The 25,799-nt window shown below is 38.6% G+C and overlaps 1 protein-coding gene across 9 annotated transcripts in view; it reads left to right on the top strand.

Annotated features, from left to right (window-relative positions):
* LOC136850684 (ufm1-specific protease 1-like) overlaps window positions 1-25,799 on the top strand; it is an 87,436-nt gene that overhangs the window by 39,364 nt on the left and 22,273 nt on the right. For 5 of the 9 annotated variants that reach the window (XM_067124490.1, XM_067124484.1, XM_067124487.1 and 2 more), the window contains 3 exons: window positions 5,939-6,085; window positions 7,534-7,725; window positions 18,663-18,872. In XM_067124490.1, coding sequence (XP_066980591.1) covers window positions 5,942-6,085; window positions 7,534-7,725; window positions 18,663-18,872 — 546 coding nt within the window. In that variant the 5' untranslated portion in view covers window positions 5,939-5,941. Of the gene's footprint in view, window positions 1-1,763; window positions 1,952-2,577; window positions 2,719-2,964; window positions 3,099-5,938; window positions 6,086-7,533; window positions 7,726-18,662; window positions 18,873-25,799 lie in introns of those variants that run through there. The other 4 variants (XM_067124482.1, XM_067124481.1, XM_067124485.1 and 1 more) reach the window with 3 other exon arrangements.

Below are 25,799 nucleotides of genomic sequence, written 5' to 3'. Positions count from 1 at the left end.
ATTCTAAAAATATCAGTGAAAATTTGTCGTAATTGACTTGCCATTGCTGTTTGTATAGTACTTATGTAGAAAGATAAACTATTGGTTATCTTAACTCATATGCATACTCTTGCGGTAGCTTGTGTCGGGTGAAAGTTAATCCATTATATGCTGTAATGACGTAAACCCTTACGTGGTTGACGCATCCTCTTGGGGCTTATTTACATTTTATTTGAAAGGATTGTCCAACTTGTTGGTGATCTGATCGCGAAATACAAGATTTTAAGACTATTACACAATTAGGGCCTGTAGAAAGGCAGTGAACATAGCCTATGGTAGATGATAACGAATAATAGGAAATTTGCTTTCCAGTTGTAGTTTTAAGTAAACAAAGTCAAATAACATTTGGGTAAATCTTTACTAAAGGTCCGCCCGCTAAATGATTGATGTGTTGGGTTGTGCCCTTAAGGGGGGGTTGCAGGGGGGCGAAGCCCCCCCCCCGCTAGGCCTAGGTAGGGGCATGGCGCCCTAGGTTAGGTTAGGTGGTACATATTAAGGGGTTGTGTATTATTTTAGTAAGGTCAAACACCAAATATTGATGCGGACCTATTGTAAAGAATTACCAACATTTGCAATAATAGAAATTATAAATGTTTCTCAAATAGGGTAGGTTAGTCTTAACCTAGTTATCCTACTGTTTGCAGGCCCATAGGCTGTAAGCCAGGTAGTTAGGAAAAATTCATTTATGAAGTATATTCTTTTGTAATGGTTACTTTTGGGTTTGTGTGCTTTTTGCTTTTTTTTTTTTCTCTTTTTGTCGGTGCTGGGAAAAGCCACCCATTTTGTATGCTTACCTTATGCTTCTTCTAACATCATGATGTGATGCCAGTTTCAATAGCCACAAATCAATCTTCTAACATGATTGGCTCTTTTGACCTATGCATAGTATCACCAAGTGTCAATCTCATCCATGGAGCTTAAAGTTTGAGTGAATATGGGCCTTTTTGAGAGTTGTCCACTGAGTGACAATCGACAAATGCCCCTTTATTAGTCTTTTTTTTTTCTCTGCTTTTCTTTTCTTTTTGCATAGTTGTATCTGAGTGGCTATGTGACTCGTCATTAGGGTTATCTCCACACACATCTCAATTTTGTTGACACTAGAATCATAGAATCACTAGGGGAAACACAGGTTTCATAATGGTAAAAAAAAATAGAGCAGTCAAGTGCCACAACTTTGATGAATTACGGTACCCTCAAAACAAGGAAAGCTGATAGGAGAAAATAATATTTCATGACTTGTTTTCACAATAAGTTATGAAATTCAGTAAAGAACAATAATCTTGGCCTAAACTTACATCTTCCAGTGACTTTAGCCACACCTTCCATGCAATCACCTAATATATTTTACCTTAACTGCCCCACCCCATGGATGTAGAACCAGGTAACTGTGGCAAGGAGACTCCTTAACACTCCCAGGTTTGAGACCTTATATATAAATATTTTTTTTCTTAAATGATGTAGGCTTTTACTTTCTCAAAATATTCTGCCCTTATCAGCCATCTGATAAAGTTTTGATCTGGCAGTCTTTGATAAGAATTCATATTACTGTAATTCCTTGATGGCAGAACTTTAACACTCGCCTTGACTGGCTTTCATATCTCAAGTTTACTCTCTTCTTTCCTACTTCTCCCTGTCTGTTTAGTGTCTAGTACATTCACAGGACTATTTTCTCTCATTGTGAGTCACCCTCATGGTATTCAATAACAGCTTTCTGGGATTTTAAGACAGGTGGTTGCATGGACACTCAAGGTTCTAAGAGAATGGGAAGGCCAGACCTAGGTGGATAGAATTGTGAAGGAAGAGTTTTGGATCAGCTGGGATGATGTTCCTATGATAGCAAGAGACAGGGATGGTTGGAGGAATCTGATAAGTGCCCTCTACATCACATGTCATTGGAGGCGTTTGTTAGATGGTTAGTTGCTCTAGTTATAAAACAAAGTACTGTAATAGTTTTGGTTTGTTTTGTACAGAATTTCTATTCTTTCTATGATGAGAACACATTTTACATGTTACAGGGTTACTTGTAAAACTATGAAATATTTGAGCCATAGTGCCTTAGCCCTTATTTCTTTATCCTTGTGCCTTTTTTCACTATTTTCTTTACATTTTAAAGTTTTCACTGTTGGTACATCCTTATATTGAAGTAAAATAATGTTGGTAGTTTTTTGTAATAATTACCTGTTTTGGAGTTTTATTTTTTGTTTCTTACCATAATTGGCAGATACAGTACTAGATAGAAAATATTGTTGAAAATTTAATGTTCAAAAACAAGCTAACCTGTTGTCTACTCAGGCTTGGGTAATTCCTTAACAGTAGGTTTGATATACCAAGTGATATAATGGGATTCACTTCCATTTGTTAGTTAAAGAAGATAGAAGGGTACAGTCCTCATTGTAGATAATGCAGACATCAGACACAAGTGTAAAAAACAGCGTGTAAAAGTATAAAGTTCATATTGCAGTCAACTAGCTTAGGCTAACCACCTCCATAATTTCATTTTCAGTGTAGTTCTTAATGAAGTCATTCTCCTGGAAGAAACCATAAATCCTCAAATATTCAAGCTTGGAAAAAACATGAAAGGTTACGAGATAATCCTAGAGAGATACAAAAGTGGGTGAAAAGAGGAGTAACCCCAACACTGTGTAGAAAAATAGAAAACATCTCTACCTGCCTCATGACGTGAGGATTTGTTTCATTTTACAGTAGGAGAAGGTTACTGATGTTTTCCCTGTGTGCTGGTTCATTCCTGGCTTATGCATTCCACTGTCTTACTTTTACACTCATTAACAAAAAAGGTTAATCTACAGTATAGTGTTTGCAAAGCTCAGATGTAACTACTGTACTGTATATGCTATAACAGAAAATATGTAAATGTTTCATTGTTTTACATAATAGCCTTGAACTAAAGAACTTGATTTCTTCCAGGGACTTTTTTTTTCAATAGGGGAAGTGACTACAGTATTGCATATTTTTCTCAGCCCATGAACCAATTGAGATTAAGCTAGCAAGCAGGAAAAATGACAAGTATCATCGAGTTTTTAGCCAACTTGGCTTACTGGGTAATAGTAGAGTAGAGTAGATAAATGAGGTTTTGTGTCACCCCATAATTTTATGATGCTTTTAGACTAGGCTAAAGTTTCTTTTTCCATAGGAAATTTTTCAATACTGTATTGTCATTTTTTTTTTGTGCCGTGTTTGAAATCCACACTCTTCATAGTTATTTAATAGAAGCTGTTAAACACCCTCTTTCATTAGAGTTCTGAATTATATATTTAAGGTAAATTGACCACCGGGCAGAATGGTAAAAGCTAGAGCTTACTAAAATTTTTTAGTTGCAAGCATAGTATAGTATATTACAGTATATTCTTTTTGATATTAGTCTGCTCACCTGGCATGTTCATTTTTTTTCTATAACTTTTATAGAAATTAATTATGCTTACCTAATTTTCGTACCTAATGTTAACATTGATGGTCCTCATTATACATGTAAAGGTATTTTGTTTGCATTGGAGTCACTGCAGAACGTAACATATGAAGAGGTTTAGAAACCCCATTAAATATGAAAAGTGGAAAAGCCTCAGGACCATCAAGAATAAAACAGACAATTTACTATAAGCAGTTGGAGAACTACCCAGTCATAAAAGTGGAAGGCATAGGTGAAGACCTACACCACAATTGTCATTCCTCATAAAACAAAAGAAAAAACATTTGAGCAGTGACCAGCACAAGACGAACACAAAATTTGTACAAGAAATATAATAATAATAATCAGGTAGAAAATGCACAAAAAACTGGTAATAACTTATCACACGTACCTCCATAGGGAAAAGTGTGATGTAGAAAAAAAAAAATCAGGAGTATAAAGTTTGTAAAGTATATAGAGAAAAAGTTACATCACATTAGCTAATACTGTATTAGTCTTGATATTGGGTATATTAATGGAACTTACCACTCAGTTGGTGCAATATTAAATGACCATTTAGCATTCAAATCAGTTTGAGGCTATCCTCTAGCTGATGCACTTTTCATGTCATACTGTTTTTAATATACATACCATACTGTAATATAATTTTTTTGTTATTCACTATTGATTTTTAAGTGACGACACATAATGGGCCCTTGATTTAACACTTCTCTTAAAAGTAGTCTTGAATAGTGACAGTGCTTTTTTGTTTCTAAGACTGAGGATTTAAGTATTTCTAGATGTAACAGGTATTCAAGACCAAATTGTAATTATAAATGGTACTTGAGTGATTATCTCAGCGAAGATATTAATATTGTTCAGTGTTGATGAACAAGTTAGGACCTGTAACAGTACTTAGCATAATGCTTGTTCATTACACAGGTGGTTGAAAAAAAAAAATATAGTTTTTTAGTTTCTAGTTGCCAAAGCTCAGCTAGTTCTTGACTGGACATTTTCTTTTACTTGTCCTCTAAGAAATTTTTGTTACCTGATTCCTTCTTGCCATTCCTCATCCTAGATTTAAGTTTGTATGCCGTGTTCCATTTATTTCCAGTTCCATCTAGTGATGACTTTATTTTTTGCAGGGCAGCGTTATATGTTGAGGTGCACAGTACCTTGCCGTTTTCTTTATTTATTTATTTTTTTTAAGATGGTTTTGTAAAAAAAAAAATGTATATGGTCAGAACATGGTTTGGTATTTGTAAAAAAAAAAATGTATATGGTCAGAACATGGTTTGGTATTACAAACCCATTAATCATAAATAGTCTCAATCAGTATTTGTGAGGGAAGTTAGAGCAAATGAAGTCATGATGAGGATATAGCTACAAGGAGCCCAGTCCAGGATAAAGAAGGTTGAGAGGGGGCATAAAACATCAAAATTCTCCAGATAATAGCTTCTTCTATAAGTATGGGCCATGGAAGATGAACCCAAGGGAAAACACTCATCAAGCACAAGAGGCATAATGGCTTTCACCTCAGGAAAGACACACATTTAATTTGCTAGATAATTGAGGGGTTAAAAAGGACGAGGATGATGAAGATTGGTCAGTCGTTCCCACCTGAAAGTACATGGCCTGCAGCAGCAGAGGGTCACAGCACGTTTCAGCTTTGTGAGTGTTATCACAAAGATGAACCTTTGGAAACTTGGCATTGTTCAGACAATGCCAAGTGCCTGCTGCAAAGATGGAAGAAAGCTCCAGAGTATACTTAAAAGCCAGGGAGAATGAAAGTGTGCAAACCTCATGAACCCTAATCCTGAGCTTATTGAGGTCCTGAATAAGCACAAGAAATTACTGCTTGTTTTAGCCAGTAAGAAAGTTTTTTTAGACTCTGGTTGATTTTATGCTGGTGACAATACACAATCAGGGAACAACTTTATACTTTGGTTGCCTTCTTGTTTAAATATATGTATATTTAGTTATTCAAGGTGATTGTTTGTCTTTTGCATGAACTTAAAAATTCTAAAAAAAAAAAAAATTCTTTTCATCCCTGTTCAGCTTCATACAGTGTACTGAAATTGGTGGCAGGTGAATTATAGCTTCCAGCAAAGAATGAGGTCAGTCAGTCAGTCTCTTACGGCATCGTTGTAGATGCCTTGCCTCTTGTTAACTAATATATCTTGAAGAGCATCCTTAGATTCCTTACAGTGATCACCCTAGCTAAAAGCCCTGGGTCTCTTACTAAATTAGTTATTTTTGTAAGGAACTTTGGTCTCCATAAGGCATATTTGGATATAAATTCTTCCTCTTAGTATTCCAAAAACTTTTGGGGATTTTGTCTCCTTTATGTTTTTCTTTTTGATTTTGCTTTTCTTCACATTTCATTATTGAACTTGTATGGTGTACAATAATTTTTTGAAACGGTGCTTCTTACCAGTTAACAGCAATTTTTTATACTTCTGTATTGATTACTGTAAAATTTTATTCATTTTACAGAATATGGGTGGAGGGACTGACTACACAACAAGGCTCTTGAGCAATGTTCACGAAGGACTTCCTCTTCCAGATAATGTGACTGATGTTCAGTTGGTTGCAGGACAATATTTATATTATCATTATGGTTGTGATGGATTTGATGACAGGGTAGGTGAATTGTATTCCTAATTATTATTATAAAAAATTTATTTTTTATTGTACCTATTTTCTTTTTACTCTTGCATACAAGCTATTATTGTACAAGTGTGTATCTTTTTCAACCCTCACCTCCTTAGAAACAAAATATTAGGCATGGTGAGTGAGTGCATGAATGTTTGGAATTCACTTCCATGTTGAAACTTAATTTCTTGTGTTTCAATATTTTCTATGGCATAAATTGCATAAATTTTTCCACTTAAATGTATTATTAATAGAAAGAAAAGTCCTCTTGAATGAGAATTGGAGTTGATATTCAATATTCAAACTAGTAATTAGCAGTGTCTGTGATTGGAATGTAAATCATCTAGTAATTTTTGGACCTGAGAGATGTGATGATTTATCAGAGAGAAGTTATGATCTATCATTTTGATGCTTTGAAAGTGGAGCTTTTTTCTATGTGGCTTGTAATACTTTTGGTCCTGCTCAGTGTATTAGGCATACAGTTGTCTCCCCCTAACTGTGATGTTATCTTTGGAGTCCAAGCTAAGGAATGGACATTTAGTACCTCCACTGTAATTGGTGAATAATTGAACTTCATGGTAAGTTGATCATTCTTTCATTTTTGTTATTTCATGGGGAATCAGTGTGAACATGGTATTACCCCCGGACCTATTGTTAAATTCCCTAAGCATTATGACCTAAAGAGAGACTATAGGTGAATTGGTAACAACTTTTGCCTAATGATTCCAATATAATTTGTGAATTTGAGAAAAATAAGAACAAAACAAATTTTTTCCTTGGTTTTGTACTTAGCCCTTATTACAAATACTCTGTGTGAATTTAGAGTTGATTTATAGGTAAACTGGTATTTCTGAGGTGAATAGAGAATTTATAAATGGATTAATGAAGATTGATATGAGAGAATAAAAGAAAGAGAAAATATAACCAGTTTCATCTCATTCTGACATGGAGCACATTGAGATTCTTAGAATATATCACAAGATGCATCACAATATCCAGTAAGTGTGTTCATTGCCAAAGTTTTGATTTACCCTAACCTTGGGTAAGCCTTGACACAAGATAAGTAATCCATGTGTGTCAGTTGTCAAGGTATTGAGCTAGACACAACTACGCAAATTCCAGATATATGCGTTGTTGTGAGGATCACCTCTTGCATCCACATGCTTTAATAAAGATACAAGTAATAAGAGTTGCTGAAAAAACATATACTGTATATATAAAAAGGAAATTTCAAAGCAAGAAGTACAAGAACAATTTTAAGTTTTTTATTTGTTGCAAAATGCATCTCTTTAACCTGTGACATATAATGATTGGAAGTACTATTGTGTTGTTTTCCAGTTGTACTTTGTAGCTAATACTTAATGCTTCATTCAAATTATTTTGTAATGTCAGTATTAAGAGTTCACACATTTGTTTAACCAAAGTATCCGTTTCAGGGATGGGGCTGTGGCTACAGAACATTGATGACTCTTTGCTCTTGGATAAGAGACCAAAAAATTAGGTCTGTGACTGATCCAGCTGATTTACATCCTGTCCCTTCTAACAGAAGTATCCAAGAAACTTTAGTTAAGATAGGAGACAAAGAAAGTAATTTCATTGGTTCAAGACAGTGGATTGGAAGCGTTGAGGTAAGTAAATATTGTTAGGACAATTTGTTTATTTGGTATTATTTTGATAGTGGGTTAATGTGGCTTTTCTTAGCAACATTCACTTCTAGGAGAAAGACACTCCAAAATAAGCCAGTGGGTAGAAGAGACTCTTTAGCCTTGGTAGGCAACCCTTCTAAGAGAAGGGGTTTCTGAATACAAACCTTGTTCCCCAACCTTGGTATTGGGTTCGATATCCCTTACCTGAGGGTACAATCAAGCATTTATCCTCTTTTTTTTTTTTTTTTTTTTTGTTCGCTTACTTGTCTTTTCGAATAGTATGTAGGACAGGCTGATGAGAAAGCTAAAGATGCTTGGTGGATTGTCAGGAAAGTGCCTTAGCCTTTACCTAATCTTTTCCTTCTGAGCATTTTACCTCTAAATCCATCCTGGCTGGCCTCCCCCAGGTTGTTGTGGCAAACCTGGCAGATTCCTTTTGCCTTACAACTTGTGCTGGCCCCACCTTGTTGACCAGTTGCTCCCGGCACTTTTTTCAATGACATATGGTGACGTTTTTTAGACTCGCAACAGAATTTTTGTAAGTAATGTAAATACTCTTGTTGTTGATGGTATTGTTGTTTATTGTTCTGTTGATTTTTACAATGTAACTGTTGTTGTGAGTTTGTTTAATAGTTTTGATCCTGATTTTATATTGTTAATTTTAATCCTTTCGGGAGATATTGAGCTGAACCCTGGCCCTGTTACTCATTACAGCAAGAAAAATTGCAAAGTACTCTACTCAGATATTCAGGGCTTAAGGTCAAATTTTCTTGATTGCCAGAGTTGTGCCCATAACTGTGATTTGTTGTTTTTATCTGAGGCTCTTGTAAGTAGTAACAAGTCAGAGGTCAAGTTTTTAATCCCAGGGTTTGATGCCCCTAACTTTATTTATTGTCGTAACATCCCACACATGCAAGGTATGGCTGTATTCAAATTCCGGATGGCCTATTTATTGTCAGAAAAATTTGGAGTGTTAGTTGCCATGAAGTTCTTTGTTTTAAAATTTTCCGTAAGTTCTACAAGGTTTATGTCCTTTTTGCTGTTTACCGTAATCCAAGTATCGACAATTCTATATACTGTATGACTTTCTTTTGGAGAGGATTAGTATGGCTCAGTCACATTTTCAAAAGCTTCATTTGTTACTTGTGGAGACTGTATTGCAAAACAGTGGGTGGCTAAATTCAAATTCCACAGATCAACATGGCCGGTCTGCTCCTGAGTTCTGTGTATCCTCCAATTTTGTCCAGCTAACTGAGGGTCCCATGCACATTTCTGGTAATAGATTGGACCTCATATTCACAGATGTTCCAGCTGTTGTGAAGTACAAGGTCTGTGAATATATAGGCACTTCTGATCATTGCGCCATTGAGATAGACATATCTGTCAATCAGTGTATTCCAAATTCCACTATAGGAAAAATGATCTGGTTGAAATCCAGAGCCAATTGGGATCGCATTATTGAAACTTCTCAGGCACTTAATATTTCATATGCTATATTAGATCCTGATCCCAAGAAATTAAATGAAATTCTGATGGCTATTTAAATTAGATATGTCCCTAGAAAGGTCATCAAATTTAGAACAAATGACCAGCCATGATTTGATGATGCATGTAGATAAGTCTACCACGGCAAACAGACCAAATTCAACACATGGAGATGAAATCGTTCAAATGAAAATTACACCATTTTTGTTCAATCTCGCCATGCTGCTAATAGAACTTACCATACATAGCCGAGAGAAATTACAGTAATTCCTTGAAGAGGAAACTTCAAGGAATTACTCAGCCTCATCTATGGTGGACCAAATTGGCATCATCTGTCACTGGGTCATGGGAGAGTGGTTACTGTTCCTAGGGAAAAGGCTGAACTGCTTCATCAAGGTTTTGTAAGCAGTCCAATCAGCTGAGGGTGTCCCTCTCCCTAATACTTGTCATCCTGAACCTCCTACAAAATTTGAATTTTGCTCCAGGGCTGTTAAGAAAATTCTGGATAATCTTGATAGCTGGGGTGGAGAAGACCCTGATGGTTTCTTCCTTTGTTTTTTTAAAAAAGTTTCTAGTGTGTTGTCTCCCAAGTTTAGTAGATTCTATAGATTTTTATGTCGACGTAGTATCTTAGCAGAAGAGTGCAAGTTTAGTAATACAGTGCCTGTTTCAAAGAGTGGCATATCTGTTGACTGCAGTAACTACAGGCCAATCTCTATTCTCTCTGTGCTTTCCAAAGTTGCTGAAAAACTTATTTTTAAGCCACTATATAAATATGATGAATCTAAAGGATTGTTAGCTGATAGTCAATATGCATACAGGAAACAGCAAGGTACTTGCGATGCTCTTTTAGACTCAGCATGCCATTTGCAGGGGAACCGTGATAAGGGTTTTGAGTGCAGAGAGATTTAGTAAATCACAAGGCACTTGCGTATTTATAAACTTCATAATCTCGGAGTGGGTGGATATGTTTTAGGATTACTTCAAGATTTCCTTACAGGTAGGCAGCAGCAAGTTTCTGTGGACGGTATCTTTAGTGAACCAAGACCTATTGTGTCTGGTGTTAGCAGTCCAATGTTATTTTTAGTGTACAGTATACAAGTGACATGCTTGTTGGCCTGGAAAACAAGATTGTTCAGTATGCCAATGATGCAACACTCGTGGCTGTAGTAAAGTCTCCACTTTTGAGAAATGAAGCTGCCCTCAGCCTCAATAGGGACATGGACCAGATCAGGGAATGGTTTAGTTGGTGGGGTATGAGGCTGAACTCCAGTAAATGAAAACACTATTGATTAGCAGATCTTGTACAGATTTCCCACCCCATCCCCCCCATTAGGTGGACGGAACTTTGCTGAAAGAGTCTGAAGCTTTAACTGTTCTAGGTGTAACCTTTGACTCACATCTAACTTTTGAGAAACATCTAATGAAAGTTTCAGAGAGTGCTGCAGGAAAGTTAGGTACTGTATTGTTCGTAAGGCCTCATATATATTTATAATAGTGATAAAATCAGTGCAACCTCCTTTAGGTAGTTTTTACTCCCTTTACTAGAATACTGTTCTCCACTGTGGATGTCTGCTTCTGCCAGAAATTTCTCTCTTTTAGATAGAGTGGTTTGTGGTGGTGACAGGTTTCTGTTTCCTTATAGCAGTAGTTATGACTTGAATCATCGACGGATGGTCTCTTGTTTGCCACTTTTTCATAAGTTATATTTCAATAGAGGTCTTTCACATTCACAATTGATCCTGATCCCCATTATCTGCCGAGAGCAACCAGATTCACTGAACAGCAGCACCAATATGCAGTAAATGTGCCTCGCTGTCAAACTTGTCAGTTCCAGAGGTCCTTTGTTCCTCACACCGTTGGACTGTGGAACAGCCTCCCAGAGGGGGTTGTGCAGAGGGAACTAATGAAGTTCAAGCAAAGGTGCAATATATTACTACCGTAATAGTATTCTCTTTGCATTTTAATATATTTCCACCTATTTAATTTATTAATTTGTTTTTTCTTTTTTAATAAGTGGTATCTCTTCTTTCTGTATTTCCCTTTACCTTACCTTACTTCTTAATGAACACCATATTGTTTTGAAGCTTGAATTTCAAGTCAGTGGCCCCTGTGGCCTTGTTCCATATGAATAGGTTACATCTTATGAATAATAATAATAAAAATATGATGATGATGAGAGCTGTTAGTCATTCCCTTTAAGGCTTAACGATTAGCATGAAATCTTTACCACAGCACTGTAACAGTAACTTTTATATAAGTAACTTACCAAGTAATTACATAGCTATAGGTGTTCAGCCACAGCAGCCAAAAATTAAAAATTCACAATACAATTGCTTTGTGTAGGTGACGGGACTCCACCCACTTTTGGGTACTGATAGGAACAACTTAGTAGAGAGCTTCAATTCATTTTCCGCCGGCTTCCAACTAAAATCGTAGGTTTTCCACAGTCTGTTTCATCGTTTATTCAGATATTGTTGCCGACTTTTGGTGAAGTATTCAAATTTTGTTGTGGCTTTCAGTCTTTGATTATTCAGTTAGCTTTGGTTAACGATTGTTACTATATTTCCATTTTTGGATTACAGTGTCAGATTCTAGAACTTCAAGTATTTGCTTCTATATAGAAGGGTGTAAAACTAGATTAACGAAGTCGTCTTAAGATTTACACACGAAGTGTACCAAATGTAGGGGGCAAGAGTGCAATAAAGATAACACTTGCATAGAATGTCAGGATTGGGATGACAGGAGATGGAAAATATTCAAGTCCCATTTGGACAAACTCGAGAGGGAAGGCAGCCGCTAGAGCTGAGAAGAGAGCTAGTGTAAAGTCAACTCCTTTACTTAGTCTTGTAGATGATAGAGCTATTCCTTCTCCTCCAATTCTTACTGTGTCTCATATCACTAGGCCTCCTACTTTACAACATACTCCTACCAGACTCCTGTGCTTCAGATCTTGATGCCATTGCCAACCTCGAATCAAGGTTCGACTATAAAATTTGATGTTTTAGCCAATACAGTGATGGAAATGGAGTCTTCAATTAGAAGTCTTACGGAGCAGATGTCAAAGAATGTTATGCAAAGTGACAGTGTTGTGCATGTTGAGGAGGTGGCTGCTCGTCCCACCAGTGCTCCTAGACGAAGGTCCCTGTCTTGCTCCCCCGCACTAGGGAGAAGGCATGCCAGAGGTGGGGTTTGCCCACGGACAGTTGCCCCCTCCGTCAAGCCTCTTGAGCGTTCCCAGGCTGCAACACAGCGCTGTTGGAAAGGCATCTCAGTGTGTGTGAACATCAGTTTTCTTCGGAGTCGGAGGTTTCCAGCCCTGGTGAGAAGCACCTGTACCACTGCCCAGCTGATGCGGACTGCTCCCCTCCTCCATTCAAGAGATTCAGGGAGGCCAGCCATAGCCCGCAGCCCTCCTGCAGCTTTATGGACCCAAATGCCTCCTCTTTGGCTTGCCCCCATCGTTCTCCTTGGGACAGCCCGTAGCACTTCTCATCTCTTTGAGCACCCGTATTTGGCTTCCAAGGGCCCATCATCTTCCTTGAAGATCCATTGTGCCACCGGACGCCTGTCTACTACCGCATGTTTGGTACCTGCCTCCTCACGCCAGGTGCCTGCTCCCAAGCATGTGGCATCAACTGCTAAGCACTCTACGCCAACTTCTGAGTGCCCGGCACCACCTTCCCTTTACATCCACTCTCATTGGCTCAGGAAGATCCTTCATTAGTGCCAATCAAGTGCCAGTTAACGGAACTTTCGAGTTTTTTCAAGAAAACCTCGGCAGTTCCTGAGACTTAAGACACGTCTTTCTCTCCCACATTGTAAGAGGAGGAGGAAGTTGTTCAGGAATCCACTTCTTCGGCATACTCTGCATTATTGAAGTTTTTCCTGGATAGTTTTCCAGACTTCTTTGTGCCTGCTGCCCCAGTTTCTCCAGCTTTGACCATCCTCATGAGGGAACAGCCTGTCGAGGGTGTTAGGCTTCCCAAGTTAGTTCTGTCCTCTTCCTCAAGGAAAGCTCTTCGAGAGGTTGATGATTGGTTGGCCTCCAAGAGGGAGCAAGGTAGAGCAACTTTCACTTTTCCACCTAGTAGACTCATTAAGATGTCGAACTGCATTTACTTCTGCTAAAGTGATGTTTTCTTCCCCTGAGTTAGACCACCTCATCAAGAACGTTTTTAAGGCACTAGAGGCTTCTAGCTTCCTCGATTGGTCTGTCAGGGCACTGGCAGTGAAGTTAGAAGATAGCTCAGACCTCACAGAGGACTTTTCCTCAGACTGGTTAGGGGTACTGTCTTGTGCTAACAAGGAAGTGAGGGATGGTTCGTCAGAGCTTGCCTCTCTTTTCTCAATGGGAATTTTTTAAAAAGAAAGAGTTGTGGTGTTCATTCACCTCAAAATGAAGTATCTCGACCCAGAAGTCAACCCTCCTTTTCTCAACCCTAGACATGTGACAACTCTTCACACAAGCCACAGTGAAAGAGATCTTATCAGACTTGCAGAAAAAGTCTACTAACAGTCTGCTTGCACAGTCCACCAAATATCCAAGAGAACCTCTGTCTTTGTGTCTAAGTCACTCTCTCCTTCACAGCCTCAGCATAAGCCCCAGCCAAGACCTCGCTCCAATTTACCACACCTTCAAGGTGTGTAAGAAGCCATCCTCCAAACCTACATTTAAGAAGTGAAAGTTTAGTCCTTTGCATCTTGGTAGGAGCCAGACTTCTCCTGTTTTGGAAGGAATGGGCATGCAGAGGAGCGGAACCTTGGTTTGTCAAGGTACTAAAAGTGGGCAGTTCCATCCCACGCAAGCAGACTCCTCCTTTAGCAACATCTCTGATTGCACTGACTGCGTACTCAGAAGGCTCCAAGAGGATTTTAGCCCTTTCTCGAGACTTCGAATCCCTTCCTCTCAAGGGAGCTGTGGAAGAAGTCAATAATTACTTCTCAGAGGGTTTTTACAACCGCCTTTTTGTGGTCCCCAAGACATAGGGGGCTTGAGACTTGTTCTGGATGTCAGTGCCCTAAATTTGTTCGTTCTAAAGACGAAGTTTCATATGGAGACAGTCCATTCAGTCATGTTTTCTCCACAGCAGGGTGACTGGATGGTCACATTGGATATGCAGGACACTTACTTTTATGTCCCCATACATACAGACTCAAGGAAGTTCCTGTGCTTTGTTTTTCAGAGCAGGGTTCTCCAGTTTTGGGCCTTGTGCTTCAGCCTGTCTATAGCACTGCAAGTGTTTACTTAGATTCTCAGAATAAACATCAGCCTGTATTCAGACGACTGGCTTCTCCATACCCCATCGGAGGAGAAGTGCACAGAGGACTTGAGGAAAACTCTTCGCCTGACACAAGGATTAGGCATTCTAATCAACGAGAAGAAATCCCTAATGATCCTGACACAGGGGATTCCCTATTTGGGGATGATCCTGAACTCATGGACTTTTTGGGCTTTTCTGTCCCCCAGAAGAGTTGACTCCTGCCTGCAGACTGTCCAACAGTTCCTCTCCCTTCCGTCCTGCTCATCAGTCCAGTGGATGAGTCTTTTGGGGACTCTGGCCTCAGTAGAGCAGTTCGTTAAGCTGGGCAGGCTGCACACGAGACCTCTTCAATTCTTCCTCAGAGTGAATTGGAACAGAAGGAACCAGCCAGACTCCTTTGTTTTCCCCGTCACATCAGAAATCAGAGTGGATCTTCGATGGTGGTTTTCGAAGAAAGACTTCGGAAAGGGAAGTCTCTTCCAGTGAGCCCCAACCTAGAATTTTATTCTGATGCATGCGATCTAGTTTGGGGTGCCCTTTTGGAGGGCCGAGAAGTCTCTGGAATGAGATCAGAAGAGCAGCAGATCTCCCACTTCAATGTCAAGGAGCTGAAGGCTATTCACCTGGGCCGTCAGTCCTTCTCAAACACAGTCTTTGGCAAGACAGTAGTAGTAAACACAGACAGCACCACTGCACTGGCGTACATCTACAAGCAAGAAGGCACTCATTCCTTATATCTCTACAAGACAGCGAGAGATCTCCTTCTCTGGGTAGAGAAAAACCAGGTGACTTTGACCACGTGGTTGATTCATGGGAGAATGAATGTGATTGCAGACAAGTTGAGCCATGTCAAGCAAGCCCTTCTGACAGAATGGACATTAGACCCCCTAGTCTGCAACCATCTGTGGAGGTTATGGGGCAGGCCGACCATAGACCTGTTCGCGACTTCAAGGAACCACTGTCTTCCTCTCTTCTGCTCCCTAGTCCCGGACCCTCTCACATGGGCGACGGATGCCATGCTCTTGGACTGGACAGGCCTGGACGTCTATGCCTTCCCTGCCTTCGGGATGGTCAGGGAGGTAATAAGTTTTCGTCACATCAGAACATTTCCATGGTTCCACCAAGGGTTGCCTGCTCTGGCCCTGACAGGCTTCAGACTGTCAGGAGCCTTGTCAGAGCGAAAGGTTTTTCAAAACAGGATGCAGAGGCAGTTGCAAGATGCAGATGACTATCTTCTAGCAAGCTCTGTCTGTCCAAGTGGACAGTATTCAGGAGATGGTGCAGCCGCCATAACATCTCTTTTCTGAAACGACTATAAGTCAGATTGCCGACTTCTTGTTATTCTTGAGGTCTGTCAGGAAGTTATCAACCTCTACTATCAAAGGGTATAGGTCAATGCTCAGTTCTGTTTTTAAATATAGACATATGGATCTGTCCTCCAACCAGGACCTCAGCAACCTCATCAGATCTTTAGAGACATCAAAGGAAAAGAGTTCTAGTTGCATCTCTTGGAATTTGGATGTAGTATTAAAATGGCTCTCGGGTCCCTCTTTCGAACCACTCCATTCTGTCCCTCTCAGAAACCTTACCAAGACGACACTCTTCTTAGTGGGTTGGCTACCGCCAACCATAGTGCACTACAAGCAATAGACAAAAGAGTGGGCCTTTCGCAAGGGGATGCAGTCTGATCCTTCTCTCTTGAGTTTCTTGCCAAGAACAAGGACCCTTTCAAACCCTGGCCTCTTTCATTCACCATTAAGAACCTAAAGGATATTCTTGGACCAGAGGAAGAAGAGGGGCTCCTTTGCCCTGTGAGAGCTCTCAGGTACTACCTGCATAGAAGGGAGAGCAGAGGACCTTTAACAACCTCTGGTGTTCTGTAAGGAACCCTACTAGTCCTCTTTTGAAGAATGCCATCACTTTATTTTCCTGAGAGATTTGATCTCTGAAGCACTCTGTCAGCTTCAAGAGGACACCCTACCTTCAGTTAAGGTTGAGGCTTACGAGATTAGGGCAGTGCGACATCTCTGGCGTTTTGGCATAATGTCTCCCTCTGCTATTCTACAGTCGACTTTTTGGAGTTGCAACTCTGTCTTTGCCTCACACTATCTCAAGGATGTGGAAGCCATTTTGAAAATTGTAGCACTTTAGGACCTTTATCCGTGGCTGGCATGGTGTTGGGAAAGGAAGCAAAGGTTCTATGTCCCTCTAGTATCTCCTCACTTTGACGTAAGGTTTTGAGTTTAAGGGAAGCCTGGGGTACATTGTACCTGGAGTACCCACCAATTTTTAGAGGTCTGGGGTGTGGTTTTCTATTGCAGTGTAGGTGGCAGCGTCGTTTAATTTTATTCTGGTCTACGTCCAGGGCAAGGGCGCATTTTTTAAACTTTGCTAGCCTACGGAGAACTTCCTTCACTACAAAGTTATCACTAATGTAGGGGCACCCTTGGCTACACCGCCACTCCCACTACAGGATAAGATGAGCTCCAACCAGAGGCAGTATCCACCTGCAGTAGCTCTCTTAACAGGTAAGGAAACAACCAGCATTTGTTCAATGCTAGCAACTTTTCTGTTTGATTCATTATTTCCTTAATGTTTTGAAATAGCATATGTCCATGTTTCGACCTCCTTGCAGTGTGGAGTCAGGTATGTAATTACTTGGTTAGTTACTTATATAAAAATGACATTTTTATGATAAAGTTTTATACATACTTACCAAGTAGTTACATGATCGGAACCCACCCTCCTCCCCTCCATAGACATGATGGCACAAATGAATTGAAGCTCTCTGCTAAGTTGTTCCTATTGGTACCTGAAAGTGGGCGGGGTCTCATCACCTACACAAAACAGTTGAACGCTACCACAAATTTTTAATTATTAGGCTGCCGTGGTTGAAAACCTATAGCTATGTAATTATTTGGTAAGTGTATATAGAACTTTATTTTATTTTATCATAAAAATATATTTCTCCAGTTCTTGTGGTTTCAGATAAGTGTTCTGATCATTGATATGTTAGTTAATGGCCAATACTACTTGTTAAGCATTTCTTTCAAAGCAACATCATTTTGTGTGTGCGTATTTTGATTAAAAGGCATGTGACCCCTCATACATAAAGGGTATTTTAAGAGACTTTCATGATTATGAGTTAAGCTTAAAACATTTTATAACTAAATTTTTTTCAATTTGAAGGGAATATAAGATTAACATAGCAAGTATGAGAATCTGGAGGGTAAAGTTCCACAGGATAGTATTCTAAAGACTGCCCTTTTGCACTGAAACTAAATGACATTACCAAGATGACACCATAGTGGGGTAGTGCTGTCAGTGCACCTCATGGGGTGCACTGTAGGCATTACTTAAGGTTCTTTGCAGCATCCCTTCAGCCCCTAGCTGTGACCCCTTTCATTTCTTTTACTGTACCTCCATTCATACTCTTTCTTTCATCTTACTTTCCACCCCCTCCTAACAATTGATTCATAGTTCAACTGCGAGGTTTTCCTCCTGTTACACCTTTCAAACCTGTTTACTCTCAGTTTCCCTTTCAGCGCTGAATGATCACACAGATCCCAGCGCTTGGCCTTTGGCCTAAATTCCATATTGCATTAGATCCCAGCACTTGGCCTTTGGCCTAAATTCCATATTGCATTCTGTTGCCAAGATGATTCATGAAGAATGACATTATAATGATATTTGCATTGAAAATTACTGATTTGATAAATTAGATTTTATTCTAATTATAATGCACTGGGAAACTTAAGGCCCTTGATGTAGACGAGGCCTGATTAAATTGATAAAAGGGAAGACAAACAAAAAATTACAGGATAGCCTCAAAAGTCATAGACGATGTTTTAAAAGAGAGTGGATTATAGGAATTAAAGAGGCCAGGTGCTGGAAGATAATTCCAAGTACAGTATAGAGAACTGTAGTTTTGATTTACAGTAGTACTAGTTTATCCTGACCTTTTCTTTATACATTATCATGTTGATTATTGTTGTGAACATGAAAAAAACTTTTGATTAAACTCCATGTAATTGGGGTTAGCATTTTCATTACAGTTTACATTATTCACATGGTTATGCTGAAGGATTGTATTTCTTCAAAAGTAAAAAAAAAGAAACATTGCTGTCACTGGGAAGAGTTTTAAAACTGAAGAATTTTTTTTATTTTCAGGTTGGTTACATTATTGATTCTCTGTATGATGTGTCATGCAAAATTATCCATGTTAACTCAGGAGCAGAGTTGAAAAATCATGTAAAAACATTGTCAGATCACTTCAAGAATCTTGGTGCTCCCGTGATGATGGGTGGAGAAACAGATGTTTCATCCAAGGGAATCATGGGTGTTGCTGAAGGACCTACAGAAACTTATCTCCTTGTGGTGGTAAATTTCATAATATTCCTTATTTTTTGTACTGATTTGTATTTTTAGAAAAGGTGTAAATGTCATCCATGGTTTGCTGGTTTTTCCTCTTCGCTCAGAGTCAGTCTTTTGCTTATTAATTTAATCTCACACCTTTTACTTAGAATTAGACAACCCATTAGTTAAAGTGGTTTAGTGCTTGTACTTTGGTTTTGGTTAGCATAATATGGATCAGATCTGAACTGTATCATATGCCTGTGTTCATATCAAACAAACCATTGCTCTGTTAAGCCTTATATTTAAAATGATGAGTTTTCTAAAATTTACGTAAGGAAAATAAGATCCCATTCAGTAGGTGGTGATATTAATCCCCCTCTGCAGGGATGACAAACCTTGTCTTCCCTCAGTTGATACCTATGGTATTAAACCTTGGTGACCTGGTTAGCACTAGTTTGAATGCATGCTCATCTATATCTATTGAAGTGAAGTTGACAGTCTAGAAGAATATCAACTTTCCAGAAGGATTTCATTACAGATGTGAAATGCATAGACCTAGTTTGACTCTTGAGAATTCTGGGGGCTCCTAAACAAGTTTGTTGTTGAACATTTAGATCTGGCTTACCAATGAGTGTAGCAGTCATTTTCTTTTATCACAGTAAAGTTGTTTTTCTTTGTATATACTAATGCTGATTTTGGTTTGAGTTTAAAACTGAATACTGTTACATCTTTACTGTATGTTTTAAAAAAATAAAAAATAAAGCTGAAAATGACAAATTGAATTAGCTAAGAACAGAAATGTCTTCTTTTTGTAAAAAGATTCATAAAAACCCATAAAACAGTGTAAATTCTTTTTGCACCATGAAGAAGCACAAGAGATTTCCTTTTCGGTGATACATTTATATTTGTTGTATATGGCTATCATTGTACATAATGACATTCCTGTGATTTTACATTAAAAAATAGAGAAAAATATTTAAACATACTCTGTCAGTTCTCCTAGAGTGGCCCCCACTTTTGGGGGAGATGGGGAGACGGAGTTACAGCATCCTCCAAAACGTTAAGTATACCTTAGTTTTACCAGACCACTGAGCTGATTAACAGCTCTCCTAGGGCTGGCCCGAAGGATTAGACTTAATTTACGTGGCTAAGAACCAATTGGTTACTTGGCAACGGGACCTACAGCTTATTGTGGAATCCAAACCACATTATAGCGAGAAATGAATTTCTATCACCAGAAATAAATTCCTCTAACTCTTCATCAGCCGGCCGCGGGAATTGAACTCTGGCCCATCAAGTGACAGTCTGAAGCTCAACCGAGTCGGCCAACAAAGGGTGTAAACAGCATCCTCCAGCAATACCCAGATGTCATCCCTGTGCTACCTGACATCAAAATATTTTGCTACATTTTTTATTCTCTATGGATTACATCATTGGAATCTTAAGGGAGGACATTTGCATAACATAATTTGATGTCACTTGAATATCAAAGAAAATGTTACATTATGTTGAGATTCCAAAAGTTTCTTTGCAGCATCCCATTGGCCTCATCTGTATTGCTCCCGTAGAGGGGTAGTGCCATCAATGCACCTCACGGGGTTCACTGTAGGCATTACTAATGGTTCTTTACAGTGTTCCTTTGGCCCCTAGCTGCAACTCCTTTCATTCTTTTTACTGTACCTCCATTCATATCTTTCTTCCATCTTGCTATCCACCCTCTCCTAACAATTATTTCAAGGTGCAAAGGTGAGGTTTTCCTCCCGTTACACCTTTCGAACCTACTTTCAATTTCTTTCCAGAGCTGAATGACCTCATAGGTCCCAGTGCTTGACCTTTGGCCTAAACTCTATATTCCATTCCATTCATATATACTGTATTGCTTCCAGCCTGTTACTTTTCACCCATTCCCTTTGGTCTCACTCACCTTGCTATCAAACGTCTTTAACATTATCATGTTTCAGTTTTCATCCTTTATCCATAATCAGTCTTTATGCGCTTTCAATTTGTTCATCTTTAATACTATTATACATATGTTCAGAGTTCATGTCATTTGCAGAATGAGTGCTACTCTCAACCAATTTTTTTGGAGGGTTAGCATTTTTTTATGGTACTATACAGTACTTGAATTTAATTTACAGCTGTTCCATATGCTAAATAGTATGTTTTATTGAATTTACATGGTATTAGTTCTTACTAATGAAGTGAAGTGCAACTTTGTGTAAATTACAGTACAATTCCATTGTGTAGACAGCTGTATTACCTGTGTACAGGCCATTGAAGCATATGTTCTGCAAGGCCCAAATCACATTGTACCTTGCAATACTTTATATTTACATAGTGTGATATATGTACCATGTATACATGTACATTTGTCGTGATCAATGCAAAGTTCAATTTTTTAACTGTCAGTGATTCATTCAGTTTTTCTCATATGTAGGTTAGAGCTTAATGTTATCATGTTTCCTGGCATCGAAGATGCTCTAACCTCAAAGCTGTATTTCAATTTTGACTCGCAAAATTTTGAAAAAAAAATATACATATAAAAGGTTGCACCATCACAAGTTGATGGCTTTGTTTTGGTTGGTTCGTTTTGTGCATTCGGCTCTGTCAGTGCACTGAGGTATTGTTGCTTTGGCTACTACAGCATATTGATAAGCTATTATACTAGTGAACCAAAAACTTGAACACCTTAGCGAGTACAGGCAATGTACATCGTATAAACTTCCAAGCTGTGTTTTGTAAGAAGTTTTGTTTCCCAACAGTGTCTCCCTGCTTGAAAATGGATGGAGCTGCAGCTGGTGCAGTATTGCAAGATTTTTATAATAATTAGGATTGTATCTTTTACCAATATATACAGAACTGAAACTTTTAGTAACAAATTAGAAATGGAAAATAATAAAGCTGACTAGAAATTTGCTATCTGAAGTATCAAAGATCTTAATTGTAAATCAGACTTAAACAGCTATTTCTAGTCATACAAATCAGTGCTCTGCTGCTCCATCTGGGAGTCAGTCGTTAGCAGCATCTTCTCTGAGCCTGCTAGTTCGCTTCTTCTTTAGAGGGACAATCTTCTGCTGTTTCTGCTCCTGTACAGACATCAATTATAAAAGGAGCAGACCAAGTACTTATTGGAAAAAAAATACAGCAGCAGCAGAGAAAGTGAGGAAATGGGAAAAGGAGACAGCATGTAAGCCTTTGACACTAGAGCAAGCAGTAGTTGGTACACGAGCGTTGGAAGGTATAAAGAGGAAGCAATTATTAGACATCAAGGAACAGATATTCTCCTGCAGCTGGGTAAAGGCCAAATGAAAATCAGTAACTTTGGCATCAAAGTAGCAGTGCTGGAAAGCCAAACAATTATTGGAATCCAGCCACCAAGCACAAAGGGATTAAATGCCAGTTAGGGAGCAGTCTGTGTCAAAATAGTGATCAGTCATCAGAGCAGGCTGTGCACCATGGTAAAGGTACCAGATACCCAGAAGTTGACTGGAAACTGAAGTTTTATATAAATAACTTCCCAAGTAATTGCATAGCTATAGTTTGTAACTAGTACGACAGCTTAAATTCAAAATTCACGGTAACGCTTTGATTGTTTAGTGTGGGTGACCAGTACCGCCCACTAACAGTAATACGAGGAACGACTTGGCAGTTAACCTCATTCTGTTTCTGTCATTCTCGTTGTAAACATCGGATATTTGCGGCAGCTTTTTCATCATTTGCCGGTTACCTAATCGGATTTCAGTAATGTATTATCGCTGATTTCGAGTAACCTTGAAGCCTATACTTTCATGATCAGTATTTTGTTATTAAGATCTGATTCAAGTTCATCTTTTCTCACAAATTGATTAACGATTTCCTTGATTTCTACTTGTAAGTAGAAAATCTGCTACTAGTGATATAGAAGCAGTCATTGCCCACTTAGCCTAGCATAGCTGGGCTAAAGACTGTTTGCCTGAGTAGAGATAACTTAGGCAGACTAGCATGAAGAACAAAAGTAGTTAAAATAATGGCTGAAGAATGGTCGATTTTTCAATGAGTAGCATAATAAGACACGCAAACATCGCATTTGCTACCATCTTTGATGAGTAGCGTAATAAGCTTTGCATTCGCTACCACCTTTACTGAGTAGCATAATAAAACATAAACATTGCATTCGCTACCATCTTTGCCGATTAGCGTTATAAAACGTCAACATTGCATTCGCTACCATCTTTGCTGATTAGCATAATAAAACGTAAACATTGCTACCATCTTTGCCAAGTAGCGTAATAAAACGCAAATGTTGCATTGCTACAGGACTGATATTTTCGGTAATGAAATACAGACAGTCTCCAGGTTATTGCAACAGGCTCGGCTTACGACGTTCCGAGTTTATGACGCTCTTCAAATATATTCATCAAAAAATTATTTCCTGGGTTACAACTCATGTTCCACGTTTACGACACTGACAACACCTATTCGACGAAAGAAATATGGCTCCAAAATGGCAGAATGGTCAAATTTTAGAGGTTTATTTGTTGAAAAACTTAATAAAAATGCAGGATACATTGTTTTCAAGACACCCAAAAGATTAAAAGTAAGGTTTTCTTACGATTTTCGACTGTATTTGGGATGACGCCAGTCCAACGCTGATCGGAAGAAATATGCATCCAAAACAGCAGAATGGTCAATATTTGAAGGGGTTTTTTAATGAAAAAACTCAATAAAAATGCAGGATACATTGTTTTCAAGACACCCAAAGGTTTAAAAGGTTTTCTTATGATTTTCGATGGTATTTCGGACGATGCCAGTCCGACGCTGATCGGAAGAAATATGCATCCAAAACGGCAGAATGGTCAATATTTGGAGGATTTTTTAAAATGAAAAACTCAGTAAAAATGCAGGGTTCGTTGTTTTTAAGACACCCAAAGGATTAAAAGCAAGGTTTTCTTACGATTCTCAACGGTAATATTTCGGATGACTCGTCCAACCCATACTATGGAAGAAAATTAACATTCACAGATTTTTTCGTAGAGTAATATTCACTAATTACTGATTTTTATTTTATTTTCATGACTATGTACATTTTTATGATAAATGATTTACTAATTTTCAAATATTAATATTAAGGTAACCACAGCAAAATATCGATAAAATCTTAAATTAAAATCCCCTGAAATCACAAAACTGCTTACTGATGTACTGTAATCACTTCTCTCTCTCTCTCTTGAATAATTAACGAATAATTTCACTCTTTTGAGATTTAAGTAAGGCCAACCGCCCATATCTCTCTTTCTCTCTTTTGGTACTGCATATATCATTCAAAGAAATATGGATTACTGTATATAAACATAAAAATATACTGAAATTCCATCATCGGTTGTGTTACAATTTTTTCTATTGCTTTGACATAGGCGTTTTGACGACACGATATCGGCTCAAGGAATTAGAAGTAGCCAATAACAGAGCTCGTAGCAGTCCCCTCTCTCCATGACGATATGCTGTTGGCCAGAAGGACTGAGAGTAGCCACTAACAACTTGTAACAACCTCTCCTCCCCTCTCGCACTCCTTGATAACATGCTATTGACAGGAAGGGTGTGATTTTAACCAACCACAAAGGTTGTACCTCAAGGGCTTTGCACACACTAAAAGGAGGGTGAGTAGTATTTCTCTCTCTCTCTCTCTCTCTCTCTCTCTCTCTCTCTCTCTCTTTTTGAGATAGAGAGAGAGAGAGAGAGAGAGAATGACGGCACAAGAATTTTTTAACAAATTTGTGGGAGATGGTGAGGACTAACCACGTTTGTATGATAAATAAATGGTGTACCTAATAATAAGTACTGTACTAATTTTCAGATATTAATAAGATTAAATAATAATAATACACTGTAATTACAACATTTATGCATTTTTCAAGTAAATTATTTCAATTTTTAAACAGAAATATCACACCCTGTCTTTTGCCCAAAGCTTTGAAGCTATGGGGAGGGTGGAACTGTCAAATATGTCAAATTAACATTTCTGACCAAGGGCAGAAGATCAGTTTCTCTCTCTCTCTCTCTCTCTCTCTCTCTCTCTCTCTCTCTCTCTCTCTCTCTCTCTCTCTCTCTCTCAGGAAAAGATACTGCAGATTTTAGTCTCTTTACATATGCACACTTCATGTGTGTGTGTGTGTGTTCATGGTGTTTTAAAAAAGTGCAGTAAAGGTAGTAGTACATCTTTGGAAGACAAAGAAAAAAACTTTTTTGTTGTTGTCAGTCGCAGTAAAGAGAAATGGATTAACATTCCTCGAGAGATTAAAGAAATAAATCTCTCTCTCTCTCTCTCTCTCTCTCTCTCTCTCTCTCTCTCTCTCTCTCTCTCTCTCTCTCTCTCTCTCTCTCTCTCTCTCTCTCTTGCCCGTGCCAGCACAAGAATGGCTGAATGTAAGTCGTAGTGGTAATTCTCTCTCTCTCTCTCTCTCTCTCTCTCTCTCTCTCTCTCTCTCTCTCTCTCTCTCTCTCTTTGGCTGGAAAAGGGTACTAATGTTTAAGATGACTTTGAAATTATATTAATGATATAATTTCAGAGATTAATACAGTAGTAATAGGATAATAATTTTAGGTATATTTAATGTAGGATGATACTTCAAGTATATTTGGTATTTGAACTTTCAAGATAGGCAGTCATAAGCATTTTTTTGTGGGAATTTTTGCTTTTCTGAGGATTTTGCATTTCCACAGTAGTTTCTGGAACCTATTCCCACATAAAAATGGGGGAGCACTGTCTTCTGTGAAATTCCAAGTCTCTTTTTGGTAGATAAGTGGTGAGGCAAACAACAGTCTCTCTCTCTCTCTCTCTCTCTCTCTCTCTCTCTCTCTCTCTCTCTCTCTCTCTCTCTCTCTCTCTCTCTCTCTCTCTCTCTCTCTCTCTCTCTCTCTCTCTCTCTCTCTCTCTCTCTCTCTCTCTCTCTCTCTCTCTCTCTCTAATACAGC

This window comes from Macrobrachium rosenbergii, chromosome 22, assembly GCF_040412425.1.
Source record: "Macrobrachium rosenbergii isolate ZJJX-2024 chromosome 22, ASM4041242v1, whole genome shotgun sequence".
Taxonomy (NCBI): domain Eukaryota; kingdom Metazoa; phylum Arthropoda; class Malacostraca; order Decapoda; family Palaemonidae; genus Macrobrachium; species Macrobrachium rosenbergii.
This window is presented reverse-complemented; position numbering and strand designations above follow the sequence as displayed.